Source organism: Aotus nancymaae, unplaced genomic scaffold (genome assembly GCF_030222135.1).
Source record: "Aotus nancymaae isolate 86718 unplaced genomic scaffold, 86718_ANA_hifiasm-v0.15.2.pri h1tg000036l, whole genome shotgun sequence".
Lineage (NCBI taxonomy): Eukaryota > Metazoa > Chordata > Mammalia > Primates > Aotidae > Aotus > Aotus nancymaae.
In genome coordinates, this window is record NW_026988450.1 from 82,703,176 (window position 1) to 82,720,610 (window position 17,435).

The following is a 17,435-nucleotide window of genomic DNA, read 5'->3' on the forward strand; positions in this document are numbered from 1 at the left end:
AGCACAGAAAGAATCAACACAGTCCCTGCTCTCATGGCACAACATCCACCTCGACCAGATCTTCCTTCAGATGATGGACACATGTACAAGAGACCTACCAAGAACCAAGTGGTTGATGTTAATGACCAACTACAACAAAGTGGGGAGCCCAGGCAGTGGTCAGAGTGCGGCTTGAATTCTGTCTCTGTCCCTTACCAATGGCACGACCATGAGCAAGTTACCAAATGACTCTGTAATGCCAGGCCCCTACTCTGCCCAGTGGAGGAAATACTCCAACTACTAGAAGTAATATGAGAATTAAGACTGCACAAGGAGCTGGCCCACAGGATAGAGACAGCAGCTGTTCCTTCCCTTTCCCCCAACATGTATTTCCCCAAATGCCATCCTAAGTTTTCACATTGAAGAGATAAGCCTCTCAGAAGGAAGATTCATAACCACAGAAAGCTGAAAAGAGAAACCTCTCTAAATGCTGTTTTATTAAGAAGAATGAAAGCAAATGAGACTGAGGCCAAAGATCTCAGCGCACATTCCTGACACTCCTCCACTGATCCTGAGGCCCATGGATGTGGCCAGGACACCGAGTATCAGCAGCTGGGGGAAGAAATCGCTGGGCTGAACCATGGGTCCTTCATGACAGGCAGGCAAGATTTGGGCGTGGAAGAATACATACGGTCCCAGGTGGAAAGGCTCACCTACAACTTCCTTTTCTTGTTATTCTTCCAGCCTATGTTTCAAACTCTCTAAATCCAGAGCAGCAAGTATCAAAAGAAGAAGTAGAATCGATAATGAAAACAGTCAATGGCACACAGTGCTTGCTCCATGCCGGGCACTGTTCTGAGACATTTACATCTATTCTCGCACTTCATCCTCACCCGAGGATGGGTAAACTGAGACAAATAGGTCACGTGACTTATCGCAAGGCTAAACACATGGCAAATGGGGGAGCCAGCGTTAAAACCCAGCAGTCCACTTCCTGGTCTTAATTGCCATAGTCCAAGGCTTCTCCCAAGAATGTGTTCTCATACTGGTTTCACACCCTCCTGACTTCATATGAGTTTCTAGCAAAATCACTTCAGTGAATTCTGCCACCTCACTTTTCCCTGCCGTAACAGATTACTGGAAGCAGTATTCTAATAGCAGTTCCGTGAGGAATTACAAACCATGTCTTTACGTGACACTCAGAGAAAGAAAAGAAAGGAGAGAGAATGTGTACTGAGAAGTGCCAAGCCAGTACCCAGTCAACTACCTGACAAGCACTGTGCCAAGTTCCTTAGAGCACTGCACTAAAGCTCCCAGTAACCACAGATCTATATGCATACACAACTATAATTATATGCACACACAATATATATATGTGTGCACGCATATATGTGTAGGTGTGTACTTACATAAACATATGTATATACATAATTGTGTATGTGTGTGTATGCATATCTGTATAAACACACGTATATACACATCTCTGTGTGTATATGCATATGTGTGTGGATGTATATAAAATAGGTTTTTTAAAATAGATACCTTATACAGAAGGCTATTTCATATAGGTCTCAGGAAAGACAAGTGAGTTCGCCAAGGGCCTGTGAGAGTGCTGGAGACAGTGTTTGAATCCAGATATCCAACCTGAAAGCCCATGCTGTGAACTACTCACTACACCCAAACACCCTGACTTTATCCTTAGTGACAAACTGCTGTGGTGTTACCCTTCGTAATAAACTGCTATGATTTTTATGCCAGAAAACTGTGGTAGCACATCAAGCTTCTGAAGCTTCATTTTTTGCTGTCTGCAGCATAAAAAGACATGCAATTAACACAGAACCACACCTGGGGCCAGATGTGCTTCCTTTATAACTTTAAGAAGCCTCAAATCACTCTCAGATGTCAGCCTTCTGAGTTAGATTAGAATTTGCAAAAATAAACACTCATTCATTGTGTTACAAGATCCCCCACCAAAGAGCTAAACAAATTTACCTTCCTGACTATGAACAGCATCTTGAATTAACATATCACTGTTTAAAAAGAAAAGTGCTTCAAAGACATTCTTTCCCAGAGACTAAAATAAATCACAAAAAACTATGACAATAGTGGTCATCAACACCTACTACCCTCTTACTCTAAAGCAAATACTGTTCTCATCACTGTACAAGCATTATCTAATTCAATCTCTCAACCACATTCAGTAGTAGCTATTACTGTTATTTTTGCTATTAATTATTCTTTAAAATGCCATTTAAGAAATCCTGGCTTCACTTCTCCTCTATAGATATTTCTTCTGGAGACTTTATCTGATGCTAAAAAATTTGCACAGAAAACAATTTGTTCCATCTAATCTCTTTTTTCAACATATTAGAGACTGTTGCTGTAAAAGGAACCTGGGACACCTCTGTTACCTGCACAGCTGTGTAAAGAGAAGGACCTCTCTGTGTTTTCAGGTCTGGCCTGCAGCAGAGACACCTACATATATGCATAAACTCAAGAAAGCAATGAGCACTCAGGGGAGACGGGGCTGTCGCTTGGGCTTGCTACTTACCAGTGCTGTGTGAACTTTAAGATGTGCCTGTAGCTTATATTTATCTGGAGTCGAGTAGTCACAGCCGTCAGTGGGACACTTCAGCAAGATGTTGCTGTGTTTCTGAATTACGTGGCGTTTAAGGCAGTTTTTGGTGATGGAAGAATAATGACACTGGGAGCAATAATACAGATGTTCCCGGGTGTGGGTGCGGACATGCATATCAAAATGCACTTGGTACCAAAAAAGTTTGCCTAAAAAAATATTTTCACATGAGAACAAGGAAGTTTCTTTTTGACTGATTTTTGAATTTTTTTCATTACTATTATTATTTTATCTACAGTATTTATCTCCCTATTGTGCTTGTCCGGGTCACCCTTCCTACTTTTCACCACATTTCTGTCTGGAAATTACTTTTCCAAGGTGAGAGGTTGCAAATATTAAGGGTGCTACCATTTTTTGCATGATGTCAAGGCCAGGAGAGGAGGAAGCCAATTGTTTGCTGAGAACCAGTTATGGTGCCAAATACCGTGATGCACATGCATAAATCTACGAGTCTCTAAGCTCTTACTGGCACTCCTGGGACAGCAGGTCTGGAGCTGGACTTCCTATATTCTGTGCTGCCAGTTCCCCACAAGGTCCAGGAGCCACGCTTCCAATAATTGTGAGTTGCAGGGCACTATTTGGGACCTCCCTACAGAGAGCGACAGCCACTTTTGTAACCTCTCTTGGCTGATCTAATAGTTGGCCACAATTTAAAGTGCAACTTTAAACTTGTCATGTGCCAGAAGAAAGATTCTTCTTGGTTAGAGTTCTGGGCGAGGTCATAAGTAACCCTCAGCACACACACCTGACCAGGCCAACACGGTCAACTGTGCGGCCATCCCAGCCGCCTCCACAAGACTCCAAGCGCTAACTGCCACACAGGGGTCACCATTCCTATCTACCATGGAGGAAGGGGGCTCACTTAGGAGGCGTTCCAGACATAAGCTCAAATCAAATGCAAGGTGACCACAGTATGATGGGAGTGGACAGGGCCACGCAGCAGCGCTGACTTTCCTTACCACAGTATTCACACTCCAGGTCTCCGTAAACCTTCCGGATCCGCTCACACAAGCTGGTGTTCATTTGCTTCTTCTGTAAACTGTTCAGGATCTTCATGAAGGCAGTGACGCCAGACCAGTGCTCAGGGGCAGCTTTGCAAGAGTCAGGGTGATGCATGACAGTGTCCCCACCACCAGCTACTGGAGGGAGGAGGTCGGAGGCCTCAGCTGGGTTTGACCCGAGACACCTGCTGGGATCTGGGTCACCAGCTGAAAGTGCAGCCAGGTTCTGCCCTTCCCCTGGGGAGCTCTGGGCACCCTGGCTCTCCTGGTCTGACCCAGGGCTCTGGGCCTTGGACAGCAGTAGTGTGATCACTTCACCTTGCGTCTGGACTAAGTCTGCATGTTGTGTGTCCGGGGACTTCTCAGGAGCAGCATGAGCCTCCACAGAAGAGCTATCATTTTTCAACAAAAAGTTATCTGAAACCACCTCTTGAGAATGCAGGTCTGAGGAGGAGATCACAGTGGTTTCCAGTTGGCAGGGTGGCAGTGCTGCACTTTCGGCCTGTGGGGAGGCCAGGTGCACAGCTGGGGCAGGTACTTCCCCAGGCGCCTCCGGCTCCTTCTGGCCCTCCTCCAGCTGAGTGTCCCCAGGACAGGCCTTTTCCTTGAGTACATTCATGCCATGGAGGGCAAACTCCTCTTCTGCCAGCTGCAGCTGGTCCCCCAGGGCTTCTTGCTGGATGTCCCCGCCAGGCTCCAGAAGGCAGAAGCTCTGGTTGATGGAACTAGTGAAGACCAAGGCCTCCTGGGAAGGCTCATGCACCTCTTTGATGTGGGAGCGCAGCCTGATGGAGCTGACAAACTTCTTGCGGCAGACGGCACAGACGTACACGAAGGGGTGCTTCCTGACATGCAGCTCCAGCGCCTGGTACTTGGTGGCCCCATGGCCACAGAGCTCACAGGCAAAAGGCCACTTGTCTCCATGGACCAGCATGTGGCGGTCGCGGTCCAGCTCGTTCTTGAATTTGCGCTCGCAGATGTGGCAGTCATAGAGCAGTTGCCGCTTGCCCTCCCTCGTCATCAGGCAGAGCTCGTCTAGGGCCTCCTTGACCTTCTTGTCCTGAGGGTCATGCGCATCTCGGATGTGCTTGATGAGGTTCTTGACGTCGGAGTACTTCTTCTTGCAGAAGCGGCAGTGCTGCTTGATCTTCTTGTGCACCCGCTCGATGTGCACCTTGAGGTGGCCCTTGCTCAGGCAGGTGAATGAGCAATAGTCACAGGCGAACTTCTCGCCGGTGTGCTTACGCAGGTGCACGTTGAGGTTGGCCTTGATGGCACTGGCGTAGCTGCACTGGGTGCACTTGTATGGCTTTTCATTGGTGTGGATCCTCAGGTGGGCCTGCAGTGAGTGCTTGAACTTGAAGACTTTGTTGCAGTACTCACAAGTGAAGATTTTGAGCTGAGTGGGACCTAGCCTAGAAACAGATGACAGCACGGTTACATTTGGAGACCTTGAATGTTCCTCATGAATGCTACATCCTCTTTATGAACCAAACACTAAAGGCTGAAAAGTGAACAAAACTGGACAGACACTGGATGGGTGCATTCATTCACTCAACAAACAGAATCAGAGGGTTCGTGTGGGGCGACGGTCCTTTAGGAGTTCACAGTCTTGGGGGAGGGAGGACAGGCTGACAAATGTTTGTGTGACAATGTGGTGTGTATGGACAGGAATACGCACAGGGCAAAAAAGGAAAGAGACCTCTAACCTGGATTAGGGTAGCTGAGAAAATCTCAGGAAGAGATGTCTGTCTAGGCTAAGGCCTCCAGAAAGGGAAAGAGGGAAGCAAGTGAGGGAAGACAGAAGAGGAAAGACGGGTGTACTGCCCACAGAAGAGGAAAGACGGGTGTACTGCCCACAGAAGAGGAAAGACGGGTGTACTGCCCACAGAAGAGGAAAGATGGGTGTACTGCCCACAGAAGAGGAAAGATGGGGGTACTGCCCACAGAAGAGGAGAGATGGGTGTACTGCCCACAGAAGAGGAGAGATGGGTGTACTGCCCACAGAAGAGGAGAGATGGGGGTACTGCCCACAGAAGAGGAGAGATGGGTGTACTGCCCACAGAAGAGGAGAGATGGGTGTACTGCCCACAGAAGAGGAGAGATGGGTGTACTGCCCACAGAAGAGGAGAGATGGGGGTACTGCCCACAGAAGAGGAGAGATGGGGGTACTGCCCACAGAAGAGGAAAGATGGGTGTACTGCCCACAGAAGAGGAAAGATGGGGGTACTGCCCACAGAAGAGGAAAGATGGGTGTACTGCCCACAGAAGAGGAGAGATGGGTGTACTGCCCACAGAAGAGGAGAGATGGGTGTACTGCCCACAGAAGAGGAGAGATGGGTGTACTGCCCACAGAAGAGATGAGTGTACTGCCCACAGAAGAGGAGAGATGGGGGTACTGCCCACAGAAGAGGAGAGATGGGTGTACTGCCCACAGAAGAGGAGAGATGGGGGTACTGCCCACAGAAGAGGAAAGATGGGTGTACTGCCCACAGAAGAGGAAAGATGGGGGTACTGCCCACAGAAGAGGAAAGATGGGTGTACTGCCCACAGAAGAGGAAAGATGGATGTACTGCCCACAACACTCACAATAATAACCAGCTGTGTCCCAAGCTGACATGGGGGATTCTGCGATATTTTAACAGGACTAGTCTTAATGGAATGAATTCAGTCTGCTGCGTAAGACTGGATGCAACCAACTTGTCAATAGCTTGGGTAAGTCAGACTTGCCTATTCACTCAACCAACTGTTGGGAGTGACTCTTTCTCCCTTTCTGCAAGTTTCCTTGTGAGGACCACCCATCAGCGAAAGATCCCTGGCCTTTCTCCACACCCTTACTCCTTCCCAAGAAAAGAGAACCAATGTATTTGATTGGTGACTTCAGAGCACGACCTAAGTCATGAGTTGGGCTCTGCCTGTTTTTGTGAGGATGTGCCTGCCTGGAGCGAGCATGGGATACAGTGGGCACTTAACCAGCGGCCCTCTGTGAGCCTGGCCAGAGCGGTCCAGGACAGCAGTTGGGAGAGCAGGACTGTCTCATTCTGCAGGCAGTAACAGGAGGCTCCTGCTGACCTGTACCGCACGCTCTCTCCCACGGCTCTGTCAGTAACAGAGCTGATGTGCGGCTCTCCATCTTCCTCCTCCTCTATCATGGTTGGTTTACAACTCAGATGGGGAAAACAGGGCTGCTGTTTATTAACTGTGTATTTCATTTATTCAAAAATGGCCACCATTTGTTAACACCTGCCAATGTGTTTCAGGCACTGCGTTAGATTTTGTGTATGTGGTGAAGAATAAAAACATGGTCTGCTGTGGGTAACCCCCCTTCTGGATACCGAGGAAGGAGAGCAGACACCCGGCACAATTAGTGCCTGAAGAATATCTTACTGCTCATTTATTTCCTTTTTAATATAATGTCTTCATAGATAATCATATCTTAGTTTGTAGTCAGAGGAATGTCTAGAGCAGACACATTGCAGAGCATGAACTAAAGAAAAACAGCCACACCAGGACAAGAATCAATGGCCTAGGCAGTAGTGCCCTTGCCTGAAAGGGCATGCACTACACAGCCGGTGGCAGGTCGGCCCAGGCGGCAGCATTCAGTATCTTAAAGATACCCGCTGTATGGCAGGCTTGGAGCAAGAGTCACTCTTCCTGAAAGGGAGTTGTAGTATCTTACATCCAGTTCTTGTGGAAAGCTGGCCTCAGGCTGGCAATCCTACGTATATCCAAGGGCTTAAAACCCCTCCGGTATAATCGCACCTAGGTGGCTGTATACCCTGTCAGCTCTGTTGCTACTGTGCTGACTCAGAGCATCCTCCTTTAGAAATTCTTAGAAGTTGCCTGCCCCTAGGTAAGAGATGTCACACACTGCACCCTCCTTGCTGCACACGCCCACCTCCTTGCCTCAGGTCATGGGGGTGGGCCCCTTGTTCTGCCCATCTTCTTGTCTCAGTGACCTAATGGGGGTGGGCCCCTTGTTCTGCCCATCTTCTTGTCTCAGTGACCTAATGGGGGTGGGCCCCTTGTTCTGCCCATCTTCTTGCCTCGGTGACCTAATGGGGGTGGGCCCCTTGTTCTGCCCACCTTCTTGCTTCAGTGATCTAATGGGGGTTGGCCCCTTGTTCTGCCCATCTTCTTGTCTCGGTGACCTCATGGGGGTGGGCCCCTTGTTCTGCCCACCTTCTTGCCTCAGTGACCTCATGGGGGTGGGCCCCTTGTTCTACCCACCTTCTTGCCTCGGTGACCTCATGGGGGTGGGCCCCTTGTTCTACCCACCTTTTTGTCTCGGTGACCTCATGGGGGCGGGCCCCTTGTTCTGCCCACCTTCTTTTCTCGGTGACCTCATGGGGGTGGGCCCCTTGTTCTGCCCACCTTCTTGCCTCGGTGACCTCATGGGGGTGGGCCCCTTGTTCTACCCATCTTCTTGTCTCGGTGACCTCATGGGGGTGGGCCCCTTGTTCTGCCCATCTTCTTGTCTCGGTGACCTCATGGGGGTGGGCCCCTTGTTCTGCCCACCTTCTTGCCTCGGTGACCTCATGGGGGTGGGCCCCTTGTTCTGCCCACCTTCTTGCCTCGGTGACCTCATGGGGGTGGGCCCCTTGTTCTGCCCATCTTCTTGTCTCGGTGACCTCATGGGGGTGGGCCCCTTGTTCTGCCCATCTTCTTGTCTTGGTGACCTCATGGGGGTGGGCCCCTTGTTCTACCCACCTTCTTGCCTTGGTGATCTCATGGGGGTGGGCCCCTTGTTCTGCCCATCTTCTTGTCTCGGTGACCTCATGGGGGTGGGCCCCTTGTTCTGCCCATCTTCTTGTCTCGGTGACCTCATGGGGGTGGGCCCCTTGTTCTACCCACCTTCTTGCCTCGGTGATCTCATGGGGGTGGGCCCCTTGTTCTGCCCATCTTCTTGTCTCGGTGACCTCATGGGGGTGGGCCCCTTGTTCTGCCCACCTTCTTGTCTTGGTGACCTCATGGGGGTGGGCCCCTTGTTCTGCCCACCTTCTTGCCTCGGTGACCTCATGGGGGTGGGCCCCTTGTTCTGCCCATCTTCTTGTCTCGGTGACCTAATGGGGGTGGGCCCCTTGTTCTGCCCATCTTCTTGTCTCGGTGACCTAATGGGGGTGGGCCCCTTGTTCTGCCCACCTTCTTGTCTCGGTGACCTCATGGGGGTGGGCCCCTTGTTCTGCCCACCTTCTTGCCTCGGTGACCTCATGGGGGTGGGCCCCTTGTTCTGCCCACCTTCTTGCCTCGGTGACCTCATGGGGGTGGGCCCCTTGTTCTGCCCATCTTCTTGTCTCGGTGACCTAATGGGGGTGGGCCCCTTGTTCTGCCCACCTTCTTGTCTCGGTGACCTAATGGGGGTGGGCCCCTTGTTCTGCCCACCTTCTTGCCTCGGTGACCTCATGGGGGTGGGCCCCTTGTTCTGCCCACCTTCTTGCCTCGGTGACCTCATGGGGGTGGGCCCCTTGTTCTGCCCATCTTCTTGTCTCAGTGACCTAATGGGGTTGGACCCCTTGCTTATCACTCATGTGACTGTCTTGACCCTATCACTGTCCTTAAGATGACCTCACTCTCTACCTTTCCCCCTAACCTATACCTAATAAATACAGACAAGCCTGGACACTCAGGGCCTCACCTGTCTCTGCTTGCAAGTCGCATTGGCCCCCCAGCCCAGCTGCTCTTATCCAGTCCTCTGGTGTCTTGTCTCTTTATTTCTCAGATCCAGTGCCTCAGCACAACAATAGGCGACACCCCACAATCCTAGTAGGGCTGGACTCTACAGTCCGCCTGCCTCATGAATTCTGTCTCTTTCAATACAGTAATGTGCGTGCTGAATGAGACAGTAATAATAACAGCTAATAATTATTGAGTATATGTAGTATGACAAACTCTATGCTAAGTATTTAAGCCCAAAGGTATTATTATACCCATTTTACAGATGAGAAAACTGAGTATTTGCCCCATGTTGTACAATTGGTTAAGTGGAAAAGCCAGGACTTGAATCCAGGAAGACTCTCTGACTCTAGAGCCTACACGTTCATGCTCATTCTCTCTACTCCCTGAAATCACTGTCATACAGTGACCCTGCTCCAGAGTAACTGTACCATAAAGAAGGCTCCCCCTGTGAGGTTTCCATTGCTGTTGGAATGGGCAAGACATGTTTCTGAAACCGGCAGATGACAGTCACCAAAGTACCACAATAGGCACCAGGCACAGGCACTGACAGATGAATCTAAGGAGGCAAGCGAGGTTTGTTCTCCAGCCCTAACTGCTCTCTGGACAATGTGTCCAGGTTATCCAAAAACGAGCTCAGACATACTAATAATCACGTAGTGCTATTAACTAGATACCATTAAACTGTACCCACTCTGACTGTAAAGTCTGTAGTTATAAAACTATCCAAACAACTGTGTCTGACCAACATAGGTTGCCTTGTCTTTAAATTTAAAATATTTAAATGGATTGCAGTCCGTAAATACCAGAGGGTACCGTTCACATGATGTGATTAAAATATTTAAATTTGGAAGTTACTAGTATGCCTGCATGCTAAGCCCAAGGCTAATTTAAGGAAAGTAATTTGGATCTTTCTCAAACGACAAAGATATCCAGAAGGGGATACATATTATTGGCACAAAGAATGCCAAAGAAAGAAACCCTGAATTCATAACATTAATTAAATAAATAAATCAAGACTTTGTATATCTCCTCTACTGCAAGATCTAAATGGTCTTAATGAGAATCTTTTGCTCTGATTTTTTGTATTAAGAGGCAGCTACCTGGGAAAGCCCTCGGTGCCCTGGTTCCCCTAGAGGGCAGTGAGTCTGACAAGGACGCTACGCAGCCTCCATCTGACTCACAAGCCCGTCATTGACCGCGACGGTGAACCGATGCCAGAGCTTTGATGTCCATGTGAGTTCCATTAAGTCATTTTTCTCCATATGCTGCCTCCTCAGTGAGAGAGGTATTCTCACCACTGCATTTTACAAAGAAATCCAGCAGAACTTTAAAAGGTAAGACTTCTTAATCTGGTTATTCCACTTCTGGGAATTTATCCGAAAGAAAGAATACAAAATTTAGATGAAGGTGCTCATGGCTCATTTTCCGCAATAGTTAGGAATGGGAAGCTGCTCGAAAGTACCAACGTAGGGAACTAGTTTGCATGTTTATCTTTCTTCACTTATTCATTCCCTTAAAAAAGTGGTACAGGTACTGAGGATACAAAAGGGAATGAAAACAAGCACAGTCCTGCTCTCTGGAGCTCACCTTCCAAGAAGAGCCACAGGCCAGCCTACATACTAAATACAAAGGTAGACAGACAAGGACGACTGGGCTCCCTGTGAGAAGGACAAGGGCCAGACACTCCGAGAGCCCAGTCACGGTAGACTGACTTGGTCTAGGGACAGGAAAGGCCTCCCTGAGGACAGGACATTTGAGCAGGAAGCTAAAGGACAGACAGGCATTAACTAAGCAAGGGGAGGAAAGGCATGCGGGAAGGGGAAGGGACATCTGCAAGGAGAGATGAAGGAAGTGAAAAGAGGCCCAGATGGCTGGAGCAGATGGCAGGAGCAGGAGAACTGGGGGACCACAGCAGGTGGACAAGGCTCAGAGGTGGCAGGGCTAGTCTTAGAAGCCTCCTGTACCCCTAAGAGCAAGGCACAGCCTTAAAGGGTAACAATCAGATGAGCATTTTAAAAAGATCTTGTTGGCTCCAGTGTTGGGTTGATTATACTATATCTTCATGAAGTTATGTCATGTTGCTATAAAGCAAAATCTTTGTGGTCAATTTGAGTAACAAAGGCATATAAGTATAATGTTATTAAGTTTTAAAAAGTGATGGCTGGGCCCAGTGGCTCACGCCTGTAATCCCAGCATTTTGGGAGTCCAAGGTGGGTGGATCACTTGAGGTCAGGAGTTCGAGACTCCAGTCTGGCCAACATAGTGAAACCCTATCTATCTCTACTGAAAATTCAAAAAAAAAAAAAAAAAATAGCTGGGTGTGGTGGTACGCACCTGTAGTCCCAGCTACTCAGGAGACTGAAGCAAGAGAATAGCTTGAACCTGGGAGGCAGAGACTGCAGTGAGCCAAGATTGTGCCATTGCACTCCAGTCTGGGTGACAGAGTGAGACTCTGTCTCAAAAGAAAAAAAAGTTTTAAAAAGTGAGATACAAAATCACATATAAAATATAAACTCAATTTTATAAACTATACATGCTGAAAAAAGACTGGAAGGAGATACATTTAAAAATAGTTATCTTTGGGTAATAAGATCATAAATGACCTTTTCCCTCAGTTTTCTGAACTTCTAAAATTTTTTATATAAGAAGTCTGTATCTTTTGTCATGAGAGAAAAATCATATAACCTAAAAGTTTCTAAACAAATTTTACAAAGTAAAATCCTTACCCAAAAACATCTCTTTCAGTTATTGTATTATTTTCACAATAAAATATTAAAAGAATACATGACAATAAAAATATAGCCCAGATCTCTTGATTAAATATTCAGTGCATTTACCTGTAACTAGATTACCATTTAGCTGTACCCCTCCCCAACAGACCCTGAAATATTGTGAAGATAATTAATTAAGGTCTACAAATCAACCTGACTTGAAACACAGAATGACTTTAGAGACTTAATTCTATTATGAATTCACCAAAGGAATGTATTTTTACAACTTCATCAATAAATTCAGTTGTTCACATTTACAAGAACAGAGGACTGAGGCTACAAATTAATGAGGCATACCACATGATATAATAATATAATTTAATGAGAGCACTACATTGCCAAGCACTTTGCATATTTTATCTCTTATTCTCATCACTAAACTAAGATCCTATTAGACAGTCTTAAAATTGTGCAACGAATGACAGATGCAAAGTTAACCTGTGTCAAGTTCAACGGAGTGTAAGCTTCATCAGGGCAGAGGCTGCATCTGGCTGATTCTTTGTCATATCACCAGTGCCCAGCACACAAGAAGTGCTCAATTTGTTGAGCTGAACTCATGTAGAATAGTCTAGAGCCTACTAGGTCTGTTTCATTCTAAAGCTTATGCTCTACTCAAGAACACCCCATTTCTCTTCTTCCAGAAACAGAGGACAACCATTGGCAACTGGCATTTTCTCTGTCTTTCATTCCAGTTGGGAGAAATGTTTTCAGACCTCTGGGGATCAGAGTTTGTTAACTGACTTCAGCAGGTACAGGCTAAAGGCAGACAACTTGGGGAGAGTGTAGAGAAACACACTGGTTTGCTACGGGTGGTCAACTGATCCAATGTATCTGGAGAGAGTTTTTAATGTCAGTCAAGCACTAGGCACTCATATCCTTTGATATAGCAATTTCAACTCTAGCAATTGACTCCACAGGAAGTCCTGAAGTATGAAAAGATGGATGTACCAAAACGTTAATCACTGCATTGTCCTGAGTGGTAAAAACTGGCTACATAAACTAAAATATGTCCACATAATAGCAAACACAGCTTTTTAAACTATGTACTAAAAATGAAAGACTTTCAAGGTGTAGTAAGCTTTTTAAAAAAAGCTGAAAACAATACTTTTGGTATTTAGTATTTGAAAAAAACAACAAAATTAAAGCAATATATGTTAATATATTTCAAAAAACTTTCAGAGGCACACAAACTAAACTATCAAAAGGTGTTACCTCTAGAAAGAGTAACTCCAGGTTACTTTAACTCTACAGCATATGGGATTTGTGAGCCTTCTACAACACACTTACGTTACTTTTCAAAGTGAGAAGGAAATAAAGATTTTTTAAGTTGTAATAAGTGCAGCTATATAAATCTAAAACCTTACTAAGGTCATGTTTCTATTTCTTTTTACTAAAGTTAAAAATCGGTTTGCTTTAAGTAAAATGCTCTGGCTTCATTAAGCCAATTGGTGCTCAGTTCTAAAAGCATGCTACTCCGTAACATGCTGGAGGCTCGGCCAGCACACTAAGGGCTGCAATGGAGGGGTTAATTCTACCACTGAATCAAGGGATCTGTATCTGTTATAAGTAAGTGTATAAGCAGAATCTAAATGAACAAGCATCTTGATCCTTCCTGCACTCTGTGGAGCTCACTCGCATTCAACTTCTGGCTGAAGTTACACAGAAAAAAACACTTTACCTGCTTGACTTCATTGGTTGCTCGTAAGGTGTCTGCTGAATGGCGTATTCCTGGTACCCTCTCCGAGGCACCAGGTCTGCTGAAGTGGTCTCAGAACTTGTAGCTCCTGTTTCAGGAGGCCCAGCCTCCACTGGCACAATCTTGGTAGCACCTGAGATTGATGCAAAAGGCAGTGCTTATTGAGAGGCAGCGAAACTGACCACTGATCCCATCGCAGCTGAGGGAATGGTGCTTGGAAGTGTATTTCAATAATGAATGATGTCCATGCAAGATAGTTTTCACTGAGCTCATATGTTTAAATTCTTTGGGTGTGTGTTATGTGTGTGTGAGAGTGTATGCATTTGATAAAGTAAGGACAGGTTTTCGAATAATCTGTCTAAACGTCCTCTTGAGATATATTTTCACTTGATCCACTTAGGTTAAAAACTATACATATATATATACATACATATACTCATATACATATATATGTTACTTGCAAGGTTTTATACAAGATCACCTGTGTCAAACTTTAAGTAAATTTAAAGCTGCATCAAGATAGTATGGAGCAGTAGAACAGACTGTAAACAGAAATTTAAGCTAGCTGGGTCCAGTCCCAAATATGACATTGCCTCAATATCTCGGTTTCCACCATATGAAATTAAGGGTTTGAGGTGGAAAATCTCAAGGGTCACCTTTACTTCTGCAGTTCTATACAATTAAATGATCAAAAGCCTTTTACAGCAGTGGACACTTCATATGAAGGTATACGTGTGTGTGCGTGTGTATGCCTGCGTGCATCAACTGCATTAAAGAAAAAGATCCAATTTACCCCATTTCTGAAATTGCAATGGAATTAATTATACTTTTCACCCTTGCTTAAAGAAATATCATAATACTACCACTAATTTTTAGAAAATTGTAGAAAGTTTCTCTAGCAACAATTGTAAATACGAAATTCTCTCTGGACTTCTTATTTTCCAGAATAATACTGTTCTGAAGTGAGTAGGGCAGACAAAGTAACTTTCCAGAAAGTTCTTCTAGTCACACAATTTTATATGGTCTGTTCTCTGATCACCTCAATCTGCAGTGAAGTATAGGAGAATTTAGTCAGAGTTTTCATTTTAAATGAGTTATTCTTAGCACTGAAAACAGACACTGAAAGGCTGCAGCTGTCCTTAACATCCTAAACTTAATTTTCAAATTTTATTTGACAGCAATCATCTCAAATGTATAGGAGAAAAATCATACTTTGAAATCCACTATTATAAACTGCTTTTTTATTAAGGGTCCTATCCTAAAGTAGACTTTTTTAAAAAAATATAGTGTCAGGCTGGGTGTGGTGGCTCACACCTATAACCCCAGCACTTTGGGAGGCCAAGGCAGGTGAATCACCTGAGGTCAGGAGTTTGAGACCAGCCTGGTGAACACGGGAAATTCCATCTCTACTAAAAACATAAAACTTAGCCAGGCATGGTGGCGGGCACCTGTAATCCCAGCTATTGGGGAGGCTGAGGCAGGAGAATCACTTGAACCTGGGAGGTGGAGGTTGCAGTGAGTCGAGATCACACCACTGCACTCTAGCCTGGGAGGCAAGAGCAAAACTCCATCTCAAAAAAGAAAAATATATATATATACACACACACACACACACACACACACACATACACACGCACACACGCACACACACACATGCACACATGCACACATGCACATGTACACGTGTAGTGTCACATATCCATTGGCTATTTCATGTAAAAGAATAGGGAGATGGAAGTTTCTAGTATTATAAAATATTTGGTGACTCCTTCTATAAATACAAAAAGATCAGCAGCATCCCAGGATACCCCCTTAGGACATTTCCCACTGTTTTAATTAAAAGAAAGATAAGAACAGAACTCTAATTCTTTGAGAGATGGAAACAGTGGTTGTCTATGTCAGTTTATGTCTTTTCTATGTGTACAGAGGTTAAAAAAAAAATACAAAACAGAAGGTGGGCAGAGTTAGCACGGGTTTTGGAGCAGCAGCCTGCATGCATGTGGCTGAATGGGCCACCCCCACGTTCAGGATAGCATTGCTGCGAGCTGGAGGGGAAGGCACACACTCAGCAGAGGAGCTAGGTGAGGGGACAAAGAAAACAAACTGCTCCCGGAACCACTACTCCAGCAGGAGCGGCACAGCGGGACTATGGCACCGCAGCAGGAGCAGCAGCCCTCATAGCTACCCTATTCCCCTCTATCCATTAACCACAACACCTGGGCAGTAAGTAGGTCTCATCCTCTGGAATTAGTGGGTGATGAACTGGAGAGCCCCACCAATGCACCAGCTCTATGCTCCGATTCAGACTGTGACATCAGGCTGCTGTCAGCATGGACTTGCCAAGGGTCTTGGCTTGTCCTTTCCCGCTTGGTGCAGTCACCTGGAATAGCTTCGTGTGCAGTTAAAACCACATTTATGATGGGTTTCTTCACCCCAGAAAGCTGTCTGGCCTCCTTTCCTGAGATCTTCTGGACTTTCTCTGTTTTCTGTGACCGTGGTCTTTTCGGGGCCTTTTCTCGATCATCTTCCTTACACTTCTTTTCTAGTTCAAGGTCAGACTCGTTACCTAAGGAGCAAATACCAAGATGCGTAAGGTATCCTTTTATATCAGTGGTAGAGTTGGAGGGTAAACACGACTCTTCATGGGACAATGAAGGAAGTACAGCTCTGTGGTCTGCAATGCCACGCAGACCACTGAGTCATGCAGGTACCACAGCGGCACTGCACTCCTTCACTCAATTCAGTACAGGTTCACTGCTACCCACAACAGGTCATCACCTAGGCCCTGGGCGCACATTGTCGGGTGAAACAGAAATAGATTCTTGTCTTGTTTTCATGAGGCCAAGCGCACTTCAGAGTCATTAATAAACAACACTGCAGAGAACACAAGGTCTCCAAGATGTATTTTCCAAGAAATAAATCATTCACTTATTCTACTTACACTTATCAGCCACTGTCTGTATACCAGGCATGGTGGACAAAAAGAGTGATAAGGTGCAGACCCTGCCCTCGAGGGCCCTGCAGTGCAAGGGGAGAGACAGACATGCAAACAGCACATGCAATCCAGGGCAGTCTGCTATGCACCAAATGAAATGAGAAACGACCTGAGATAGTTACAGGAAAGCATGGTAGATTCTCCACTTCATGGGGAGGTAAACCCTCGGTGCACATAAAAAGCAAGCATGTGCGAAGCAATGGTCGGGAAATACAGGCAAGGGCATGAAGGCAAAGGAGTGGGTGTGGTGGAAATGGTGTTCCAATCTAGGGATAGACAGCAGAGCCAAGGTGTAAACCAGTGCCCAAGCACCCTGTGTGGTGACCACTTCATGAGGAAGCAAGGAGACAGAAATTAATCCAGGGGAGGGCGTCAGAGTTAGGTCCCAGAGGGCCCTGAATGGCCATGAGAAGTCTGGAAACTTCCTCTGGGGAACCAGGGGTGAAACATCGATGTGCATGAAGACCAGTCAGGCCTGAGGAGTGAGAGAAGCTGGAAGGAAAGGAGACTCAAGTTCCCACAGACGACCAGCCTGCTGGGTGGGAAGACAGAGTCACGTCTACTGACGGCTCACAGCGAGACTAGAAATCTAGATTTCCTACATGAAATCTTCTGATTTTTCAAGGCTGACTCTAGTCTACAGTTTCTTAAAACAATGGAAGAGCAAAGGGAAACGATGCCT

General features: G+C 46.3%; 1 protein-coding gene across 4 annotated transcripts in view; it reads right to left on the bottom strand.

Moving 5' to 3' along the window:
* ZFAT (zinc finger and AT-hook domain containing) overlaps window positions 1–17,435 on the bottom strand; it is a 257,157-nt gene that overhangs the window by 151,802 nt on the left and 87,920 nt on the right. For all 4 annotated transcript variants that reach the window (XM_021675915.2, XM_021675914.2, XM_021675917.2 and 1 more), the window contains 4 exons: window positions 16,139–16,324; window positions 13,741–13,891; window positions 3,574–5,030; window positions 2,531–2,763 (listed from right to left, as the gene is read on the bottom strand). In XM_021675915.2, coding sequence (XP_021531590.2) covers window positions 2,531–2,763; window positions 3,574–5,030; window positions 13,741–13,891; window positions 16,139–16,324 — 2,027 coding nt within the window. The remainder of the gene's footprint in view (window positions 1–2,530; window positions 2,764–3,573; window positions 5,031–13,740; window positions 13,892–16,138; window positions 16,325–17,435) is intronic.